Consider the following 20,250-nt stretch of genomic DNA (forward strand, 5'->3'; position numbering starts at 1 on the left):
CCAAATGACTGTGACAGAAGCATGACGAAGGACCATGCACGAGCGGATATGCTCAAGAGCGCACAACTCTGCATTGAAGACACTACAGCCAATCAGAAAGGAGCACTGTTCAGTATGTCCAACATGAGCGTAAGCAAAGGTAAGTCCGGTGACCATGGAGGTGCATGTAAGTGGACCCGCAGGAGAGGCGGTAGAGGGAAAGTGTCTAGTTAAGTGACATGACACTGACTGCAAGAGGATTCCCTGTTTTGGGACACCATTGCGGGAGATGGATCGCTGTATTAGGGAAAAGGAGATAGTAACTTGGATGGTGAGGCAAACTATGAATGTGGAAGGTATATTTTGCAAGCAGTAGTTGCCACCAGAATCGCAATGGAGTAACGCCAGCTTACAGGAGTGGGCTGTTCACTGGGCTCGTTCAGAAAGCTCCTGTCGCAAGCAAAAGTCCATAGTAGTGAATAGGGTCTGGCAGCCGCAGCATGGAGGGCAATGCTGAACCATACACCAGGCTCCCGTAGTCCAGATGGGACTGCTCAAGGGCTTTGTACAGCTGCAGCAGTGTAGAGCGATCAGCACCCTAGTTGGTGTAGATCAGGCGTTGAATAGTATTAAGATGCCACTAGCAGTTTTCCTTAAGCTGACAAAGATGGGGAAGTTGGTGTCAAAGACCAGTTCCAAAAAGCAGTAAGTCTCCACTACAAAAATAGTTGGTCATCGAGGTAAAGTTCTGGATGGGGTGGACAGTACGACGATGACAGAAGTGCATGCAGCAAGTCTTGGCGGCCGAAAATCTAAAGCTGTGAGTGAGGGCCAACAACTGTGCCTTTCGTATGGGTCCTTGCAGCCGGCATTCAGCCACCCCAATAGAAGAGGACCAGAAGTCAGCATACAGGTGGTGAGATACTGAGGACCCACTGCTAGTGCAAAACCATTAACGGCAGTTAAAAAGAGGGGGGGGGACACTAAGGACAGAATGCTGCAGGACATCATTCTCTTGGATATGGGGTGCACTGTGGGAAGCATGGAAGCATTGACACGAACTCTGAAAGTGCAGAGTGACAAGAAGGAGCAGGCCCTGGAGACCCCTCTCATGCAGAGTAATGAGGATGTGGTGTTGCCAAGTGGTATCGTAGGCCTTCATCAGGTCAAAAAAGATTGCAATAAGGTGTTGTTGCTAGGAAAAGCTGATCGAATGGCAGACTCCAGGTGGACCAAGTTGTCGGTGGTGGAGAACCCTTGTCGAAAACTGCACTGGGATGGAGCCAGGAGGCTCTGAGACTCAAGGAGCCAACACAACTGCTGGCTCGCCATTCGTTCAAGCAGCTTGCACAAAATGTTGATGAGGCTGATAGGACTATAGCTAACCACATCTAGTGTGTCCTTACCAGGCTTTAGCACTGCAATACTTTCCCGCCATTGCGATGGGAATTCACCATCACTCCAGATGTGGCTGAAGATGGCAAGGAGGTGGTGTTGGTAATCTGCTGACAGATGTTTAATCATTTGGTAATGGTTGTGGTCTGGGCCAGGGCATGAGTCTAGACAATCGACAAGGGCACTGAGAAATTACCACTCACTGAAGGGAGCATTATATGGCCCAGGGGGGTGGTGTGTAGTGTAAGAGAGGTGTTTTAGTTCCACCCGCTGTTTGAGGAGACAAAAGGTGGAGCAGCGATTCTCAGACACAGAGATGGAAGCTTTATGTTCAGCAAGACGCTTTGCGATTACGTCTGGATTGGCTGATACAGCTCCAGGTATGAAAATTCCAGGTACAACTGCAGGGGTCTGATAGCCGTAAAGGCATTGGAGCTTGGTCCAAACCTGGGAAGGAGAGGTTCGTGTGCAAATGGTGGAGATGTATCTTTCCCAACACTCCTGCTTCCGCTGTTTGATGAGTAGGCCAACCTAGGTGCAGACTTGTTTGTAGGCAATGAGGTTCTCCACCGACGGGTGGCCCTTATGACATTGCAGGGCCTGCCTACAGTCTCTAATGGCCGCAGTGATTTCCGGCAGCCACCAAGGCACCGACTCCCACAGGTGGAGGGGGGGCAACCTGAGAAACAAGGTATTGCCAATTCAGCTGTGGCAACAATTGTGGTAGTGATGGTGTGGATCGCTTCATCGATGTTGCCATGCAAAGGAGATTCAATGGTGGATGGTGGTAGTGGAGGTGAAAGCGCCCCACTCAGCCTTGGGAAAAGCCCATCTGGGCAAGCATCCAGATGAGTGACACTGGGATACGGACAGGAAGAGTTGAAAGTGGTCACTACCACACAAGTCGTCGTGAGCTCTCCAGTGGATAGATGGGAGAATACCAGGTCTGCAAATCAAGAGATCAATGGCTGAGTATGTGCCATGTGCAACACTGAAATGTGTGAGAGCACCTATACTTAGGAGGCAAAGGTCGAGCTGAGTTAGTAGGTGCTCGACATCTTTATCATGGCCAGTAACCTTGGTTCCCCACCCCCACAAAGGGCTATGGGTGTTAAAATCACAAAGATGTAGCGAAGGTGGGGGGGAGTTGGGAAATTACTGTAGCTAATACATGGGAGGGCACTTCACCATCTGGAGGGCAGTAGATGTTACAGATGGTTATTTCCTGCGTCATCCTCACCCTGACAGCCACATCTTCTAAAGGTATTTGAAGGGGCACACAGGTTTTCTACAGACAGACTACTCCCAATAGCCACGAAGGGTGGGGTCCACATTGCGGGAAACCAGGTTTTCTGAAGGACAATGCAGGTGTAACGCTCAAGAGTTGTAGTTAATTCAGCCAGGTGGGAGAAAAAACTGCTGCAGTTCCACTGGAGGATGACACTTTCTGTAGCTGGGGAGAGCATCAAGTGACAAAGGAAACAGTTTATGCCTTAGCATCACCTGCTGCCATCGGCTGAGTATTTGTATCCATTTCCATTGTGGATGAAGCATCAGCGAGATCCAGGTTCTCAGGCGATCGTAAAATCTCCACCTCATCCTCAGACGCAGAACTGGTATGGAGTGGTGGTGTTGGGGCCACCGGAGGGTCCTGTTTCTTAGCAGACTACTATTTCATCTGCTTGCTCTCTCACTTCTTGTTAGAAGCTTGCTGGGAGGGTTTCTCCGAAGTAGCTTCAGGTACAGAGGAAGACGCCTTTCGTCCAGCAGCTCATGGCTCCTTCAGCTACTGGCGAGTGTCCTCTTTGGCATTAGTGGAGACCTTGGAAGGGAGAGTCCCAAGGGACCTCTTCCATGTGAGAGTAGCTGGTGGAGGCTGTGGCCTCTCTGGCACTTAGGGGGTTATTGCTCCAGAAGCAGGTGCTTTGGGGACAATGGAAGAAGAGGTGCCTCCAACAACCAAGGGGACGGTTGTATTTGGGCAGCCCAGAGGGCCCACTGTGCAAGACAGATATGTAAGAACTACCACCGCAAGTGAGGGTGAAGTCAGCGTAGTTGCAGCATACATAGATGTCAAGCGAATGGTGTGCAACCATTCAAATTTACGTTTAGTCTCTTGGTAAGTCAGCCGGTCCAGGGTCTTTTTCTCCATAATTTTCCGCTCCTTATGGAGTACTGTGTAGTTTAGTGAGCAGAGGGGTGGTGCTCTCCACAGTTGACACAAGTGGGAGGAGGTGCACATGGAGTATTTGGATGTAGTGGACGTCCGCAGTCTCTACATGTGGTGCTGGAATTGCAGTAGGAAGACGTGCCTGAATTTCCAGCCCTTAAAGCACCATACAGGAAGAGGAGCGTATGCTTTTACTTCACATTGGTATAGCATCACCTTGTCCTTTTCAGTGTGAAAGGCCAAGATGAAGGCACATGTAGCAACCCTATTGTCTTCAGGTCTCTATAGATGTGCCAGATGAAGTAAACACCCTGCCGTTCTAAATTGGCACAGAGCTTGTTGTCAGACTGCAAGAGAAGGTTGCAATGGAAAATAATCCCCTGGATCATGTTAAAAGCTTTTATGGGGGTGACAGACATAGGAATACCATCCAGCTGGTCACAGGCGAGCAATGCCCAGTACTGGGCTGGAAATGCTGTCTGAATGAGGACTGCCTCATTTCTCTTTTTCGACAGCGCAGCCACTTCCCCAAACTCATCCTCCAGGTGTTTGACAAAAAAGAGTGGCTTTGTAGCTGGAAAGGAGTCCTCATCCTTTCTGCTGCAGACTGAATACCTTGGCAAATAAGGCTCGCTCTCTTCCATAGTTCTACGTTGCTCCCATGGTGTGGCTAGGGAGGGGAACGGTTTGAGGTCATTTCTCAGTATTAAATTCGACTTTCCCTTTTTTGGACACATTTGGTCCCCAGTAAAAGATAACTTAATCCACTTCATTGTGGGTCATCTGTCCTGATACCCCCCATTCCAATCAGGGGCTCTCCCCACAGGAGCCACTCAGCCACAGCAAAGGCCATCTGGTGTGATAGCCATTGCTGGGAGTTCTGGTGCCCCAAGAAGATTAGTATCTACTCCTAGGCATGCATGGGGAGTATGCAGCTCAGGCATCAGCAATGTAATAATTGTGTTGCCAGGGGGCTACCACCTAATGGGTACATGATGGCCCCACAACGACGGACTGGCTGCAGCTGGATATTAGGTGCCGAGACATCCAATATTGTCATGGGGGTGAAAGATCAGCGGACGATGAAAGTAGATTATGTATGCTGTAAGGCACCCTTGCCCGGATAACTGGATTGCAGATAGAATTGCAAATCCAGGACAATATCAGGTGCAGAAGGTCTAATTGCACACTGGATATATGGTGCCCCAAGTAAGGCATCCTTCCACAAATGACCCGCACTTCGGATAACTTTGAAAGGTGTGTAGATCAAACCTTAAAAGGGAGGCCATAACTGATTAGGCCAAAAAATGGGAGACTCCTTTTAGTCACCTCTTGCGGCAAGCAAGAATACCTCGAGCCTATCCTAAGCTCGCACCCGCAGAGGGCCAAGGGAGAAGGGACAGCAGTTCAGTTCATTCTCCGAAAAGATAATGCTTCACTAAATCCGAATGATAGAATGGTCATACTTTAATTGCAACCAGCACCACCACAACGCCTTTCCATTTGTCAGATCTCTCATGTGTGGTAACTTTATGCTGAATTTTTATGAAGACAGAATTTGCATCCTTCAACAGCCATTAACTTTGTCAGGGCTCAGGAAACAAATCAGAATAGCTACCACATCCAGTGCCTTTGTCAAGGCTGAGGAAGCAAATCAGAACAGCTAGCAAAAACATCCAAACATAACTATTTAGGTGTGCCTGGTACAAACAGAATCACTGGCTGCACATCGGTTGCATTACAATTGAGACTGTCTTTTGGTGCAAATCAGTCTAATAATTTCAAAATTTGAATCTTTGTTGTGTATTAAGCTGATATTTTTACTATTAGTCTTGGCTGAGATATAATGATATGAAAGTATTAAATAATTTGTTATCACTCTTTACTTCACAATTAAGCATCTTATTAAACAATGGAATACGAAACCTACATGACACCATATGCTGCATTTGCACCATTACTCACCTATCAATACCAAGCCTCTGGAATATTTGTACAGTAGTGAGCAGCACCTTGTCTACATAGTCCACCCTGTCAGGGTAGCACTTGTGAGCCAGGTTCACAAGTGATACTTGCAAGGATATTATGTCAGCTGCTGGCATGTCCTGGCGGCACTGTAAATACAATATATGCTTCAGGACTATCTGAACACTTAGGACACACATATAAAACTTACAAACAACAAGAATCATACAAACGTCTTATGTCAATCACAAACTGCTCTGAACAAGAAGCTTTTTTGTCAAAACCTCCATTTTTCTAGGAAAATAACTTTTCAATGACAATTATTTGAGGTGATGCAAATAAGAAAATCATGTGCGAAGAACTATAGTGCATGATAGTATGTCTTGTAAATCTTCCCAAGTTAAACATCTAATTTTTTGCATGGGGATGCTGACTTAAGTTCTCAGGATGACAGAGGGGAGGACAAGGAGACATGCAAGGGGCACAGTTGCATGTTTGTGGACTTGGAGTTAATTTTACAAGCACACTGGAGTTAGTATGTTTAATATTACAGTTATCTGGAACAAACTGTGTGTAAATCAAACAACATTGGGCAACAGGGATCAACCAAATGAGGCAGCGCAGTTGTCATGTCATGAGCTCATATTCGGGAGGATGGAGTTTGCTCTGCCTGGCGATCCAGATTAAGATTTTCCTAAATCACTTCTAGCTATTTATTTTCATAGTAATTAATGACAAATCCTAAGTAGGTAGGTAGTTTGGTGTAGTGCCTCTAGATGTTCAGAGAGAACATGTGCGTTTTTAAAACAGAGCGAGAGACCATTCGCAGAAATCAGATACTCTTAAGAACATTGTTTACCATTTCTTCTGTTGATTTATGTATGTTTGGAATGATTAACTAATTCTGCATTTGTGTCTTGGACGAAAGGTCACTTACATATATGGGAAACAATATGGGACCTAAGACTTAGCCTTCTGGAGCTCAGTAAGTGATTTCTCTCTTGTCAGAAGAATCTCCCCAGCTATACATTACATTGTTGAATTATTAAGTTCAACTTATTGCATTCTTTTAGTTATGTCTGGCATTATCCTTTGGTTGCCTATACCATAAATGGCCTAACACATTAGTTTATCTACAAGAATATTGTGATTCAGGGAGTGAGACGTCTTACATAGGTCACAGAAAATACCAACCATTCCTATTTTGTTATTTAGTGCTCATACAACTTGAGGAATCAATGCGCAAAATGGCATTTTCAGTTGAGCAACGCTTCTGAAATCCAAATTTTGATTTACTGAGGAAATCATTGTTGCCCAGGTAGGATTCTATTCTAGAATACATAGCCTTCTCAAAAATTTTGGAAAATATTGTCAGTAGTGAAATAGGTTGGTAGTTGTTGACATCTCCCCTATCACCTTTCTTGTAGAGGGCTTTAACAGTGGCATACTTCCATCTCTCTGGCATAACATTAGATATTACATTTAAGACAGGACTTGTTATATGGGAACAAATCTTTAGTACTGTGTTTGTAATATTATCAATACAAGATGAACTTTTATTTTTGAGAGTGTGTGTATATTATTTTCAGGAGGCGGAATTTGTGACACATTCATATGACTGAATTTTATGAGGTATGCTGTTCAACATATTGCTTTGATTTTTCTCTTTAACAGTTTGTCCCCACATTTTCTACTACGTTTAATAAACGCTTATTAAACATATCTGCTACCTGTGTGTAATTATTTTTAGTCCATCCATTTAAATAAATAGTGACAAAATTCTGTACTGTGATCTTCCATTCTGTCTTTCATTTTACTGCATTCCTTCTAGACAAAGTCTGTTCTTGGAGTCAGGGATTTCTGATATAATGTGCATGTTCCTTCTTTTTTAAATAACTTTTTTTATTGCTTTTTAGTAGTTTTTGTAGTGTGAAGCTACTGCAAGGTCTCTACACATTCTTGTCAACAGACAGATTTCCCTTTTCCTTTCACAAGATACTTTAAACCCTCAAGTGATCCATGGTTTTGTACATGGCTTTTTAATGCCCCTTCTGATTAGTTTATGCAGAAAGCCAATTTTAAACAATGATATGAATTTATCATTGAACAGATCAAATTTTATGTCAGCCTTTGGTTCATTATAAATTTCATTCCAGGTCATCTCTTGTAAACTATTCTTAAAATCATTTATTATAGTAGATTTCTACTGAGGAGTGTCAATACCCATAATGCAGTAGATTATTTAACCTAACTAACTTTGCATCATGATCAGAGATGGTATTGTTAAACAGTATACAGTTATTTTCCTACTCTGGGCTTCATCCCTGGAAACATTATCAATTAGGATCCTATTACCTTCATCCACCTGCATTGAAAACCTAATTAATGAGATTAAATGTTATCCAAATAAGGTTTCTAGATAGTTTCTCCTATCTGAATACCATAAAAAACTTATATTGAAATCACCACAGACCATTAATTGCATGCTGCAGTTTGACTGATAGGTTAGTAAGAAATTGTTATGCATCTTCAACAGCTGAAAAAATACTTAGTAACAAAAGTGAAATATTTTACAGTAATTAATACAAAAGCATACACTTGTCTGTGCTGAAACTACAAGATCTACCTGTTTCAATGTTTTTGAGCTTGTGTTCTGTCTTTGTGTAAGTAAAAACTCCTCCCTTCCCATATTAATTCTACGTATGATCCTGAAATGTAAACATTTTATTTAACTTCTCAACTCTGTGCTTATGTGGCAGTCAATAGGCATAGGAGGTCATTGTTTCACAACTCTCTAAATTTCCCAAACAGATAAGAAACGCTTATACCTTATTACTCAATCCAGGTCATTGTTTCATAACTCTCTAAATTTCCCAAACAGATAAGAAACTCTTATACCTTTTTACTCAATCCTCTTTTATGGTGATGAAATAAGCTAACCTTACTTTTCCGTGCATTCTTCATTATTTTTCCTGCTCCACTTACTATTATAAGCTGATCCTCTTTGTCAAAACATTTAAGCAGTTTCCCTATGTCCTCTGTTACCTGGCTAAGATAGCACATAGCTTCACAATACTTGTGACCTGGTACCCTGTTCCATCTGGCCTACATCCTTGTCATGGCTACTACCTATCAACAACTCTCTCTTCTTCCTGCTCTCTTTGGTACCAACCTACACACAGTATTTTTACTAGAAGCCTGCTGCATGCTTCCATGATCTACAGCCGAATGAGACTTTTCCCCTCCTGCTTCATGTAAGAATTCACTGTTATTAGCTACTATAAGCTCAAACATACTTTTACCATTTCCCCTTTCAACATAACTAGTAAAAAATTCAAACACAGGGTGTGCCCAGAAAGCAATGTGTCTGATTTTTTTGGGACACTATTATACGCCGTAGAGTGCTTGGGCTGGTTCAGGAGGGTAAGGAGGACCCTTAGCTTTCCAGCAGTAAGCCACTAAATTGCCTCTGTGCTCTTGGAGGGTTAGGATGGCTTCTTCCGAGAACTTCTACATGTCGAACTTAAGATCACGAAAGCTTTACAGCAACACTATGAGACAAGTTTTGCAGGAGGATCAAAAATAGCTACAGGTTGCCCAGCTGTTTAGAGGCGGCCAGCATGAGGTCGTTGACAATTTCCGTCCAGGGCACCCGTCAACATCATTTGACTCGCATGCAACGGTTACTGACTTCAGAGTGAATGAGTGTTCGTTTGATGTTGAAATTATTTTGACTTGCCGAAAATGGCTGTTCATGAGATTGTATCAGATGACTTGGCCATGTGGAAGTTTTGCGCAAAACTTGTGCCCAGAGTTTTGACTGATGCGTTAAAGCAATACCAAGTGGAGGTGTGTGAAGAACCTGTGCAGCTCTGTGAAGATGATCCTAATTTCCTGGACAATGCAATCATTGGGGATGAGTCAGAGGTCTTTCAGTAAATACTGGAGGAAGTTTATACACGTTTATACACAACTTAGTTAAAAATAGTTTTCATCATTTCAAGCCTGTGTAGCTGAACAACTGTCATAAAACAAAGATAGTATGGCATTAAAACTTGGTAACTGACACAACCAATATTTGTTTGTGTCTGTTACTAAGTTTAAATGGCATAATGCCATTGTTATATGACCACTGTTCAATTGTACTGGCCACAAATCATGAAAAGCTATTTTTAACCGTCATGTACCATTGTTAACATTGTAAGAAACATTTTAACATGGTGTAAATCTGTAATGGGCATGAACACTAATAATGACTGTTTTATGGTCTGAAGATGACTAAATTGACTAAATAAACATGATTTCATATGCAATCTTGTCTTTATTGGTTTTCAGTCCCTAATGTAAAACATGAGTATATCAATTTCAGATTAAAACACTTACATAAAAAGGTTAAGGCTATGTAAAACTGTAATGTTTCAAAATGTGTTGAGTGTTGCACACTTCAATGACAAGATTACAGACCAGTAACATTTTACCAAAAAATACCTTACTGTAATACTTACCAACTGCTAACAGTAATAAATGCAGTCATAGGCTGAAATGTTGGGGGAAAAGGTAGCAGAGGAATGATCGACAAGTTGCACAGAGAAGGCCTGTGTGTGTTGTGGTGTAAGTTTTTAAGTAGCTCTTCCTTTCTAATAGTGATGAAAGCATCATGTAAATGTTCGTCCAATTTAAATGGCAGACATTACAAGAGAGACATTGTGTAACACACTGTTTATCACTGCTTAAATCTGAAGAATGTACATTCCTGGAAGAGGCAACCAATATATTGCTTCATACTACATATAAGAGTGATGGATCAAGAAGTAATGCCTTCTGTGTCATAAAAAGTTAAATAATGACCCTATAAAAGCAGAATTAGTACAAATCATAGTGTACACATTTGCGCCATCATTGAACCCAGTCATAAAAACCAGTTTGGAAAAATCTACCGTTTTGCTTGTTGACCCATGATTTTAAAAACCCAGGTTTTGCTGTTGATTATGAACTATAACACTTCTAAAGGTTATACTCATTACAATGTCGACACATACATTTAAACAATCTTTCTTCCTACGCTTCATACATGTATGGAATGGGAAGCTGCTTTAATAACTTTTCAGCTCATTAGCTTCATTATATTTGAAAGGTCAATAGACAATACATGAAAAATATTTTGTGAAATGTATGTACCACTAACACTAAATAAGAAAGATATGTACAAAGGTTCTACAAAAACACTGCAGTTCAACAAACACACTACTACCTCAAAGTCAAAACAAAAAATAAGAATAAAAAGGACTGTGATTTCTCACATGTTTGTGGATAATTTCTGATGCAGAATGAAGTCAGACTTGCTCCCCTCCTCCATTTTATGAATATATTTCAGCTTCCACCATATATCACATACCTCCAGATATATACGTCAAAATGGTTGAACTTTTGTGAAGACCAGGCTTCCAGAGGACAACAAAGACATAAGAGAGGAACATATGACAGTCTGCCATACCTGAATGTGCATAATGTAGCTTTCTTTAAGGTTTAGGTATTCGTCCATTTTCGAGTTAGTACATTCTATTCCTGGAGTGATTCTGAAAAGTCTGCAAAATATGCATCTTTGACTGCTATAGTCTTTCCACTGAATTCAATATTTGTCCATCTATAAATTTCTTTACATGTAGAAAAAGGTAGAAAGTAGAAGGCGCAAAATCTGGTGAATAATGTTGATGTTCCAATTTCAAACAGTCAGTATATCCATTGTTGAAGTGCATTTTATTGTCTTGATAAAATATGAATTTTTCCTCTTTCTTTTGTAACTTAGTCCCCTTTAAATGTGTGTATTCATATAATTTGTCTAGACGTTTTTTGTAGTATCTGCCACTAAATGTTTAATTCTTTGCAAGGTAATCAATGCAACAAACTTTTTGCACCCCAGGAAATGATGGCCATAAACTTTTTGGTGTATTTAACAATTTTGGGACTCATTTTGTATGAGGTTACCACACAACTTATTACACATGTAAAATGTGCAGTGCTGCTCCTGATATCCTAGAGAGTCACCTATTTCAAACACCTCTTATCACCAGCTGTCCAATGCCATATTGTGCATTTCTCAATGTTTTTATTTATTGTGACAGTTTAGGGACATCCTTCACACAGATCATTTTTAAGCAAAAATTCCATGTTGAATTCAAATGTACATTTTGGAAGTGATTAAATACAAGGAATGGGCTGTTTACACAGCTTGTGAATGAATTTACATTGGCAATCAAGTGTCCAAAACAAAGAATTCTACGATGATGCATTACAGTATTTTAGTTCATCCTTTTAAACGAAACACACAGAATACAACTATTTTATTAAGTTGTATGAATGGAACAATTCTGCTGATCAAGTTGAGACTTGACTTACGTTATTGCAAAACATGTACCAACACAATGGAAACAAAATTCCATTCAGGTCAACACCTTCTCTGTGCTAGACTGAGAAATTTCCAGCTCACCCATGCAGCTTAACACTAGCACCTAGTACATAGCAAGATAAGGGAAACACATTGACCTAAAGGGAATATACTGTAATTAGCAGATAATTCTATTTTCTTTTTGACAAATTATCATTTACACAAAATACCTCTAAAATTTTCAGTTGTAGGCTACTTCTTATTGCAGATATGATTTAAAACAGCAAACTAAAATAATCTCTTTGTGATATTTAAGTATGTTTCAATACACAATACTGACCTGTATGATAGTTGCAACCTGATCAGAGAACACATCAAATAGCTGCACATCATTGGGCAATGCAGCCTCTCCTTCACTCGCACGTTGTGAGAACGTTGATAATCTGTCAATCAGTGATATTATAATATTCTTTACATTAACACCTGGCTGGAGTTCTGCACAAGATTTGAGGAACGGGTGCAGAGTTTGAAGGTGAAACTCATCTGGAAACACCTAATAAATACAAAGCGATGAATTAGTGCTTGCACAAGGATGCTGACTCAGATTTTGATACCAAGTGACGGGGTAACATGGAAACATGTTAAAAAGGTATAAGTGTTATGGTATCGACGTCAGTCAAACGTACGTACGTACGTGTGTGTGTGTGTGTGTGTGTGTGTGTGTGTGTGTGTGTGTGTGTGTGTGTGTGCGCGCGTGCGCGCGCATTTATAAATTGGTTAATGTGCTTATAAATGCGTATACACAAAAAATATATATAAATAAATATGCACAACATTTAAATACTTTGTCAGCTAAACTTATCTGTAGTAATATGGCTGCACCTAGAAGACAAGTTACAAAAAGGCAAACCTATAGTATAAACATAGAGAAAGTTTTGAGAATTTTGATTGGCGTACACTCTTTGGAATTTTAAAGGCACCAGGGGTAATATATAGGGAACAAAAGGTTACTTACAGTTCGTACAGAAACCAGACGGCAGTTATGAGAGCTGAACAGGAAATGGAAGCAGTGGCTGAGAAGGGGGCCAATGTTATTCAACCCATATGTTGAGCAAGTAGTAAAGGAAACCATAGAAAAATTTGATTAAGGTTAAGGGAGAAGAAATAAAAGCTTTTCCCCAATGACATTGTCATTCTGTCAGAGAGAGCAAAGGACTGAATAGCAGCTGAATGGAATGGAGACTGTCTTACAAGGAAGATATAATGTTCATTAAATACAACATCATAATTCAAAAACAGCCTGTTTTGAGCTATAAATACCAGTGTAATAGGCCTTCCATGCACTTTTAACTGGTAGAATGTCATAACCCGTAATTCAAGAATGTAGCCACAGAGGACAGCTGTGTGGTTTTTACCCTTCCTTTCTTTGCATACCACTTGAGTTTTTGGTCTTGGCACTGTGTGGAATATGTGCTACTGTGGTTAATAAAAAGTGACCTATTTCGAGCCATGACACCATTGTTATGAGGTAGGTAAGTATGTTATGTCGTAGAATTTTGCATGCATAACACATTATTTAGACACAGTGCAATATGGACTGTAAGTCTGCCCATATTATACAAAATATGACATTCTTGCCCCCAGGAAACATATTTTATTTGTACTATTTCAACTTTTGACATTATTCCTACAAATTACAGAAATAATTTTAGGTATAAATTTAATACTTACTACTATTATGCTGCTTTAGTGACAAAGAAGTCTTATTAAATGTCATTGGATTATTTTTAGTTACGACATTGTTGCTACAATTGGTTGCATCCAGTGCTGGGATAGGTCAAGATTATTTATTTTTCGATCTCTGTAGAACATCATCATCTCATGATAGAGTGCTGATTCAGCTAGCCCTTACTGATATTAAATTAAGAGAAACAACAGAACTTCATCTTCTAGTTTTTTGTATTCTGAAGATTGCAACAACTTGCTTTGTGACAAAATGTATTCTCCCAAAGATGAGTGTGGAAATAATAGTGATGATGGTTCTGACATTGCTACTGATGTGGCTGGAAATCTTTGTAAGAGAAGCCTTTTGAAAAAAAGGAAGAAATGTTGGACAGGCATACAAAACACTCGCACAAAGTAAAGGTGTGACCCCAGAGGGGCATTAAAGCAGGATGTAAAGAAAATTGCAAGCTTCAGTACTCATCAAAGTGCAGTAATGAGTGCAAACTGCAACTGTCTTTGGCATACTGATCATTAGGTGATAAAGAACTCCAGAGGCAATTCATTGCCAGTTCAATGGAGCATATTGTTCCTAGATTTTGCTATACTCATTTTGTAGGCAACGGAACTCCACAAAAACTTAGTATGGCATTTTATTTTTCCCTGAATAGTGAACATGTTTGTGTTTGTAAAATGTGTGTGTGTGTGTGTTTTTCTTTAGACACTTAAGATATCAATGGTCAGTCAGTCCCAAACAGTTTTGGAGGAACATAATAATGTTGTGGAGACTTTTTAAGCTGGATCAGAGGAAAACATGGCAAACAGAAAACACTGTATCCAGGTATGTACACAAGTAAACTGTAGCATTTTGAAGCTATTCCTAAAATTAAAAGCCAATACACCTGAGTTAATACTTCAAGGCATTTTATAGATGGAAGTAGGTTACTTGCTGATATTCACTGAGATTATATTGCAATCTGAGAAGCAAAAATGGAGCCATATTGATGTTATGCAGTGTTTCATCACATATTTTTATATAAGATTATAATTTGTCTCTTTTTGTGTCTATGTAGGCTCTATGTGTAACGTGCACATTGCCTACGAGAAGTCTGATTATCAAGGAAAGAAACTGCTGAAAGTGAACTATGATGGATGTTTGGATGAGAATAGTTTGTCCACAGCAAAATAGAAAAATGATAAAGAAAACTTCCGTGGTACAGGGGCAGTATATGACATCCAGACTGCTGCATAGTTGCCAAAGGGAGACGTTTCTGCATTTTATTTGTGAGCTCAAGACAATGCATATGACTGCTGTGTTCGGTATGAGCCCAATAGTCATTGTGGAGTGAATGATAGAAAGCTGTATTGTTATGCAGTTCTTTTTCTTGGAATAAAATCCATAACCCACAAAGATCTTATAAAAGTTGACACGCAGAATGAAGGAGGCTCATCTTGCTCTTTGACCGAGACAAGTGAAGCGCCAATCGAGAGCTGGACCATCTATACCACACCACTGAATGGTTTATAGCTGCTATTTGAGCTGCTAAGAAACAGGGCAAATCTTTTATGTGTACAAATTACGTAACAAGAATTTTTTATGATGTGAAACACGTTGCTTCTGTGGTCAGTTCTCTTAAGCTGAAATATTTGAAAGTGACAGATGTGAAAGTTATCAGAGTTACCACAAATTGTTCACTTTGTGTTTTTTTAAGAATTCCTACAGCAAATATTTACAAGCAGTAACTGTGTTGTGAAAAGAAAGACTTAGTTTCTATGAAGAAAGAATGCCTTCAGGATTTATTGGCAAAGAAATTTATCTGAAAGACTTACACACACTTTTAGATGTCTTCATAAAAAAAGTGATATGTTAACAAGCAATGAAATCATCTTCAAATTACTGATGATGGTCATTTCTGAAAGTATTTGTATGGAGTGTAGCCATGTATGGAAGTGAAACATGGACGATAAATAGTTTGGACAAGAAGAGAACAGAAGCTTTTGAAATGTGGTGTTACAGAAGAATGCTGAAGATAAGATGGGTAGATCACATAACTAATGAGGAGGTATTGAATACAACAGGAGAGAAGAAAAATATGTGGCACAACTTGACTAGAAGAAGGGATCGGTTGGTAGGGCACATTCCGAGGCATCAAGGAATCACCCAATTTAGTATTGGAGGGCAGCGTGGAGGGTAAAAATCATAGAGGAGACCAAGAGATGAATACACTAAACAGGTTCAGAAGGATGTAGGTTGCAGTAGGTACTGGGAGATGATGAAGCTTGCACAGGATAGAGTAGCATGGAGAGCTGCATCAAACCAGTCTTTGGACTGAAGACCACAACAACAACAACGGTATACGGCTGATGCTTATGTTTTGTTGCACTTGATGGTACTATTTCACTGTGTAACATTTCATCGTGGCCTTTCCCTTATTTTATTTTGTTTGTGTAACGAGACATGGACATTGGTGACAACTATCACCAACATTAATTTGTGACAAGAATGCCACATTTCGATTTGGGTTGTACATTAAGCAAAATTTTTGTAACAACAATGACAAAAGTGTGCATGTGGGCTACTTCATAAATTCAATACTCATTATTACTGCAATAGTTTATATTGTCAAATAGTCAAACTTGGTACTTGCATATATATGTCTTGAAATGACAGCCCTTGATAAACTTTCAAATGCTCTTTCTTAAAAATGACTGTTCTGAGTTATGACAATGAATTAAATGAGCAATAAGAGACCAAAACATACAAAACAAGGGCAGTGGAATATAGCTGAATTAAATCGGATGAAGCTGAGAGACATTAGGAAATGATACACTAAAACTAGTAGATGAGTTTTGATATTTGGTCAGTAAAAAACTGATGGTGCCTGAAGTAGACACAATATATGGTGCAATGTAGGTTGGCAATGGCAAGAAAAGTGTTTCTAAAGAAGAGAAATTTGTTAACACTGGATACAAATTTAAGTGCTAGAAAGCACTTTCTGAAAGCACCTGTCTGAAAGCACCTGTCTGGAATGCAGCCTTCTATGGAAGTGAAATGTAGACAAGATGCAGTTCAGACAAGAGAATAGAAGCTTGTGAAATACGAAGAATGATGATTAAATGGGTAGAATGAATAACAAATGAGATGGTACGGAATCAAATTGGGGAAAAAAGAAATCTGCGGCACACCTTGACAAAAAAAAGGGATAAGTTGATGGAACACATCTTGAGGGATCAAGAAATAGCCAATTTGGTAATGGAGGGAAGTGTCCAGATTAAATATTGTAGAGGGAGACCAAGGCCTGAATACACCATGAAGGTTCAAAAAGAGGTAGTCTACAGCAGTTGTGCAAAGGTGAAGAGGTTTGCACAGGATAGATAGCATGTAGAGAGTTGCATCAAACTAGACTTTGGACTGAAGACCACAGCATGTTCGAATTAACTTTTTAAGTCTCTCTCCCTTTGTATTAAGAATAACATATGTAAATGATATGTGGCTGAAACAACTAACTATTCTCAGTCTTAAATATAGTATTTTATGCAAAACTATTTGTTAGCACCATGAGAAAGATAATACTGGCAAAGGGCGAGCACCACAGTGGGGAAAGACATCCACTAATAAATGAGGTCAACAATTATAGATAAAGCATTCCAATATTTGGTGTCTGCATATATACAAGTGTTCATAATAAATTATGAATCACTACCAACAAAAACCTTAATCTACACTCCAGTTCTCCTCTGGCTATTTAATCTCAAAGGTCAAGGTCATATGGAGATTTAATGTTCCAAAAGCAGAGCGGACATCTGCATTATCTCTTCTGTACACAGTTAATTCTCTCTATACAAGGCATTATTTTCCCAGAACCGATCGCGGTCCTCTGGTTTGGAGCCGAGTGGAAGGCTTAAACCAGAGGCTCAGGCGATTCTGCGGAGATCTGGGGTGCAAATTTCTCGACCTCTGCTATCGGGTGGAGAAATGTAGGGTCCCCCTGAATAGGTCAGGCGTGCACTACACACCGGAAGCAGCTACAAGGGTAGCGGAGTACGTGTGGAATGCACATGGTTTTTTTTTTAGGTTAGATACTTCCCTCCCTAGGCCCGACAAGACGCCTCCTGAGACGCGGCAAGGTAGGAGTAGGCAAAATGCAACAGGGAATAACAATATTAATGTGCTAATAGTAAACTGCAGGAGCGTTTACAGAAAGGTCCCAGAACTGCTCTCATTAATAAACGGTCACAACGCCCATATAGTACTAGGGACAGAAAGTTGGCTGAAACCAGACGTAAACAGTAATGAAATCCTAAACTCAGATTGGAATGTATACCGCAGAGACAGGCTGGACAGTGAAGGGGAAGGCGTGTATATAGCGATAAGAAGTGCAATAGTATCGAAGGAAATTGACGGAGATCCGAAATGTGAAATGATTTGGGTGAAGGTCACGGTTAAAGCAGGCTCAGACATGGTAATTGGATGTCTCTATAGGCCCCCTGGCTCAGCAGCTGTTGTGGCTGAGCACCTGAAGGATAATTTGGAAAATATTTCCCCACCATGTTATAGTTCTGGGTGGAGATTTTAATTTGCCGGATATAGACTGGGAGACTCAGACGTTCATAACGGGTGGCAGGGACAAAGAATCCAGTGAAATTTTTTTAAGTGCTTTATCTGAAAACTACCTTGAGCAGTTAAACAGAGAACCGACTCGTGGCGATAACATATTAGACCTTCTGGTGACAAACAGACCCGAACTATTTGAAAAAGTTAATGCAGAACAGGGAATCAGCAATCATAAAGTGGTTACGGCATCGATGATTTCAGCCGTAAATAGGAATATTAAAAAGGGTAGGAAGATTTTTCTGTTAAGAAAAAGTGACAAAAAGCAGATTTCAGAGTACCTGTTGTCTCAACACAAAAGTTTTGTCTCAAGTACAGATAGCGTTGAGGATCAGTGGACAAAGTTCAAAACAGTCGTACATAATGCGTTAGATGAGTATGTGCCAAGCAAGATCGTAAGAGATGGAAAAGAGCCACCGTGGTACAACAACCGAGTTAGAAAACTGCTGCGGAAGCAAAGGGAACTTCACAGCAAACATAAACACAGCCAAAGCCTTGCAGACAAACAAAAATTACGCGAAGCGAAATGTAGTGTGAGGAGGGCTATGCGAGAGGCGTTCGATGAATTCGAAAGTAAAGTTCTATGTACTGACTTGGCAGAAAATCGTAAGAAATTTTGGTCTTATGTCAAAGCGGTAGGTGGGTCAAAACAAAACGTCCAGACACTCTGTGACCAAAATGGTACTGAAACAGAGGATGACAGACTAAAGGCCGAAATACTAAATGTCTTTTTCCAAAGTTGTTTCACAGAGGAAGATTGCACTGTAGTTCCTTCTCTAGATTGTCGCACAGATGACAAAATGGTAGATATCGAAATAGACGACAGAGGGATAGAGAAACAATTAAAATCGCTCAAAAGAGGAAAGGCCTCTGGACCTGATGGGATACCAGTTCAATTTTACACAGAGTACGCGAAGGAACTTGCCCCCCTTCTTGCAGCGGTGTACCGTAGGTCTCTAGAAGAGCGTAGCGTTCCAAAGGATTAGAAAAGGGCACAGGTCATCCCCATTTTCAATAAGGGACGTCGAGCAGATGTGCAGAACTATAGACCTATATCTCTAACGTCGATCAGTTGTAGAATTTTGGAACACGTATTGTGTTCGAGTATAATGACTTTTCTGGAGACAAGAAATCTACTCTGTAGGAATCAGCATGGGTTTCGAAAAAGACGGTCATGTGAAACCCAGCTCGCACTATTCGTCCACGAGACTCAGAGGGCCATAGACACGGGTTCACAGGTGGATGCCGTGTTTCTTGACTTCCACAAGGCGTTCGATACAGTTCCCCACAGTCGTTTAATGAACAAAGTAAGAGCATATGGACTATCAGACCAATTGTGTGATTGGATTGAGGAGTTCCTAGATAACAGGATGCAGCATGTCATTCTCAATGGAGAGAAATCTTCCGAAATAAGAGTGATTTCAGGTGTGCCGCAGGGGAGTGTCATAGGACCGTTGCTATTCACAATATACGTAAATGACCTTGTGGATGACATCGGAAGTTCACTGAGGCTTTTTGCGGATGATGCTGTAGTGTATCGAGAGGTTGTAACAATGGAAAATTGTACTGAAATGCAGGAGGATCTGCAGCGAATTGACGCATGGTGCAGGGAATGGCAATTGAATCTCAATGTAGACAAGTGTAATGTGCTGCGAATACACAGAAAGATAGATCCTTTATCATTTAGCTACAAAATAGCAGGTCAGCAACTGGAACAGTTAATACCATAAATTATCTGGGAGTACGCATTAGGAGTGATTTAAAATGGAATGATCATATAATGTTGATCGTCGGTAAAGCAGATGCCAGACTGAGATTCATTGGAAGAATCCTAAGGAAATGCAATCCGAAAACAAAGGAAGTAGGTTACAGTACGCTTGTTCGCCCACTGCTTGAATACTGCTCAGCAGTGTGGGATCCGTACCAGATAGGGTTGATAGAAGATATAGAGAAGATCCAACGGAGAGCAGTGCGCTTCGTTACAGGATCATTTAGTAATCGCGAAAGCGTTACGGAGATGAT

At 40.4% G+C, this 20,250-nt stretch overlaps 1 protein-coding gene across 3 annotated transcripts in view; it reads right to left on the reverse strand.

Moving 5' to 3' along the window:
- LOC126416324 (vacuolar protein sorting-associated protein 35) overlaps positions 1-20,250 on the reverse strand; it is a 98,515-nt gene that overhangs the window by 52,428 nt on the left and 25,837 nt on the right. For all 3 annotated transcript variants that reach the window (XM_050083989.1, XM_050083990.1, XM_050083988.1), the window contains 2 exons: positions 12,235-12,447; positions 5,510-5,658 (listed from right to left, as the gene is read on the reverse strand). In XM_050083989.1, coding sequence (XP_049939946.1) covers positions 5,510-5,658; positions 12,235-12,447 — 362 coding nt within the window. The remainder of the gene's footprint in view (positions 1-5,509; positions 5,659-12,234; positions 12,448-20,250) is intronic.

The sequence above is a fragment of the Schistocerca serialis genome, chromosome 8, assembly GCF_023864345.2.
Source record: "Schistocerca serialis cubense isolate TAMUIC-IGC-003099 chromosome 8, iqSchSeri2.2, whole genome shotgun sequence".
NCBI lineage: Eukaryota > Metazoa > Arthropoda > Insecta > Orthoptera > Acrididae > Schistocerca > Schistocerca serialis.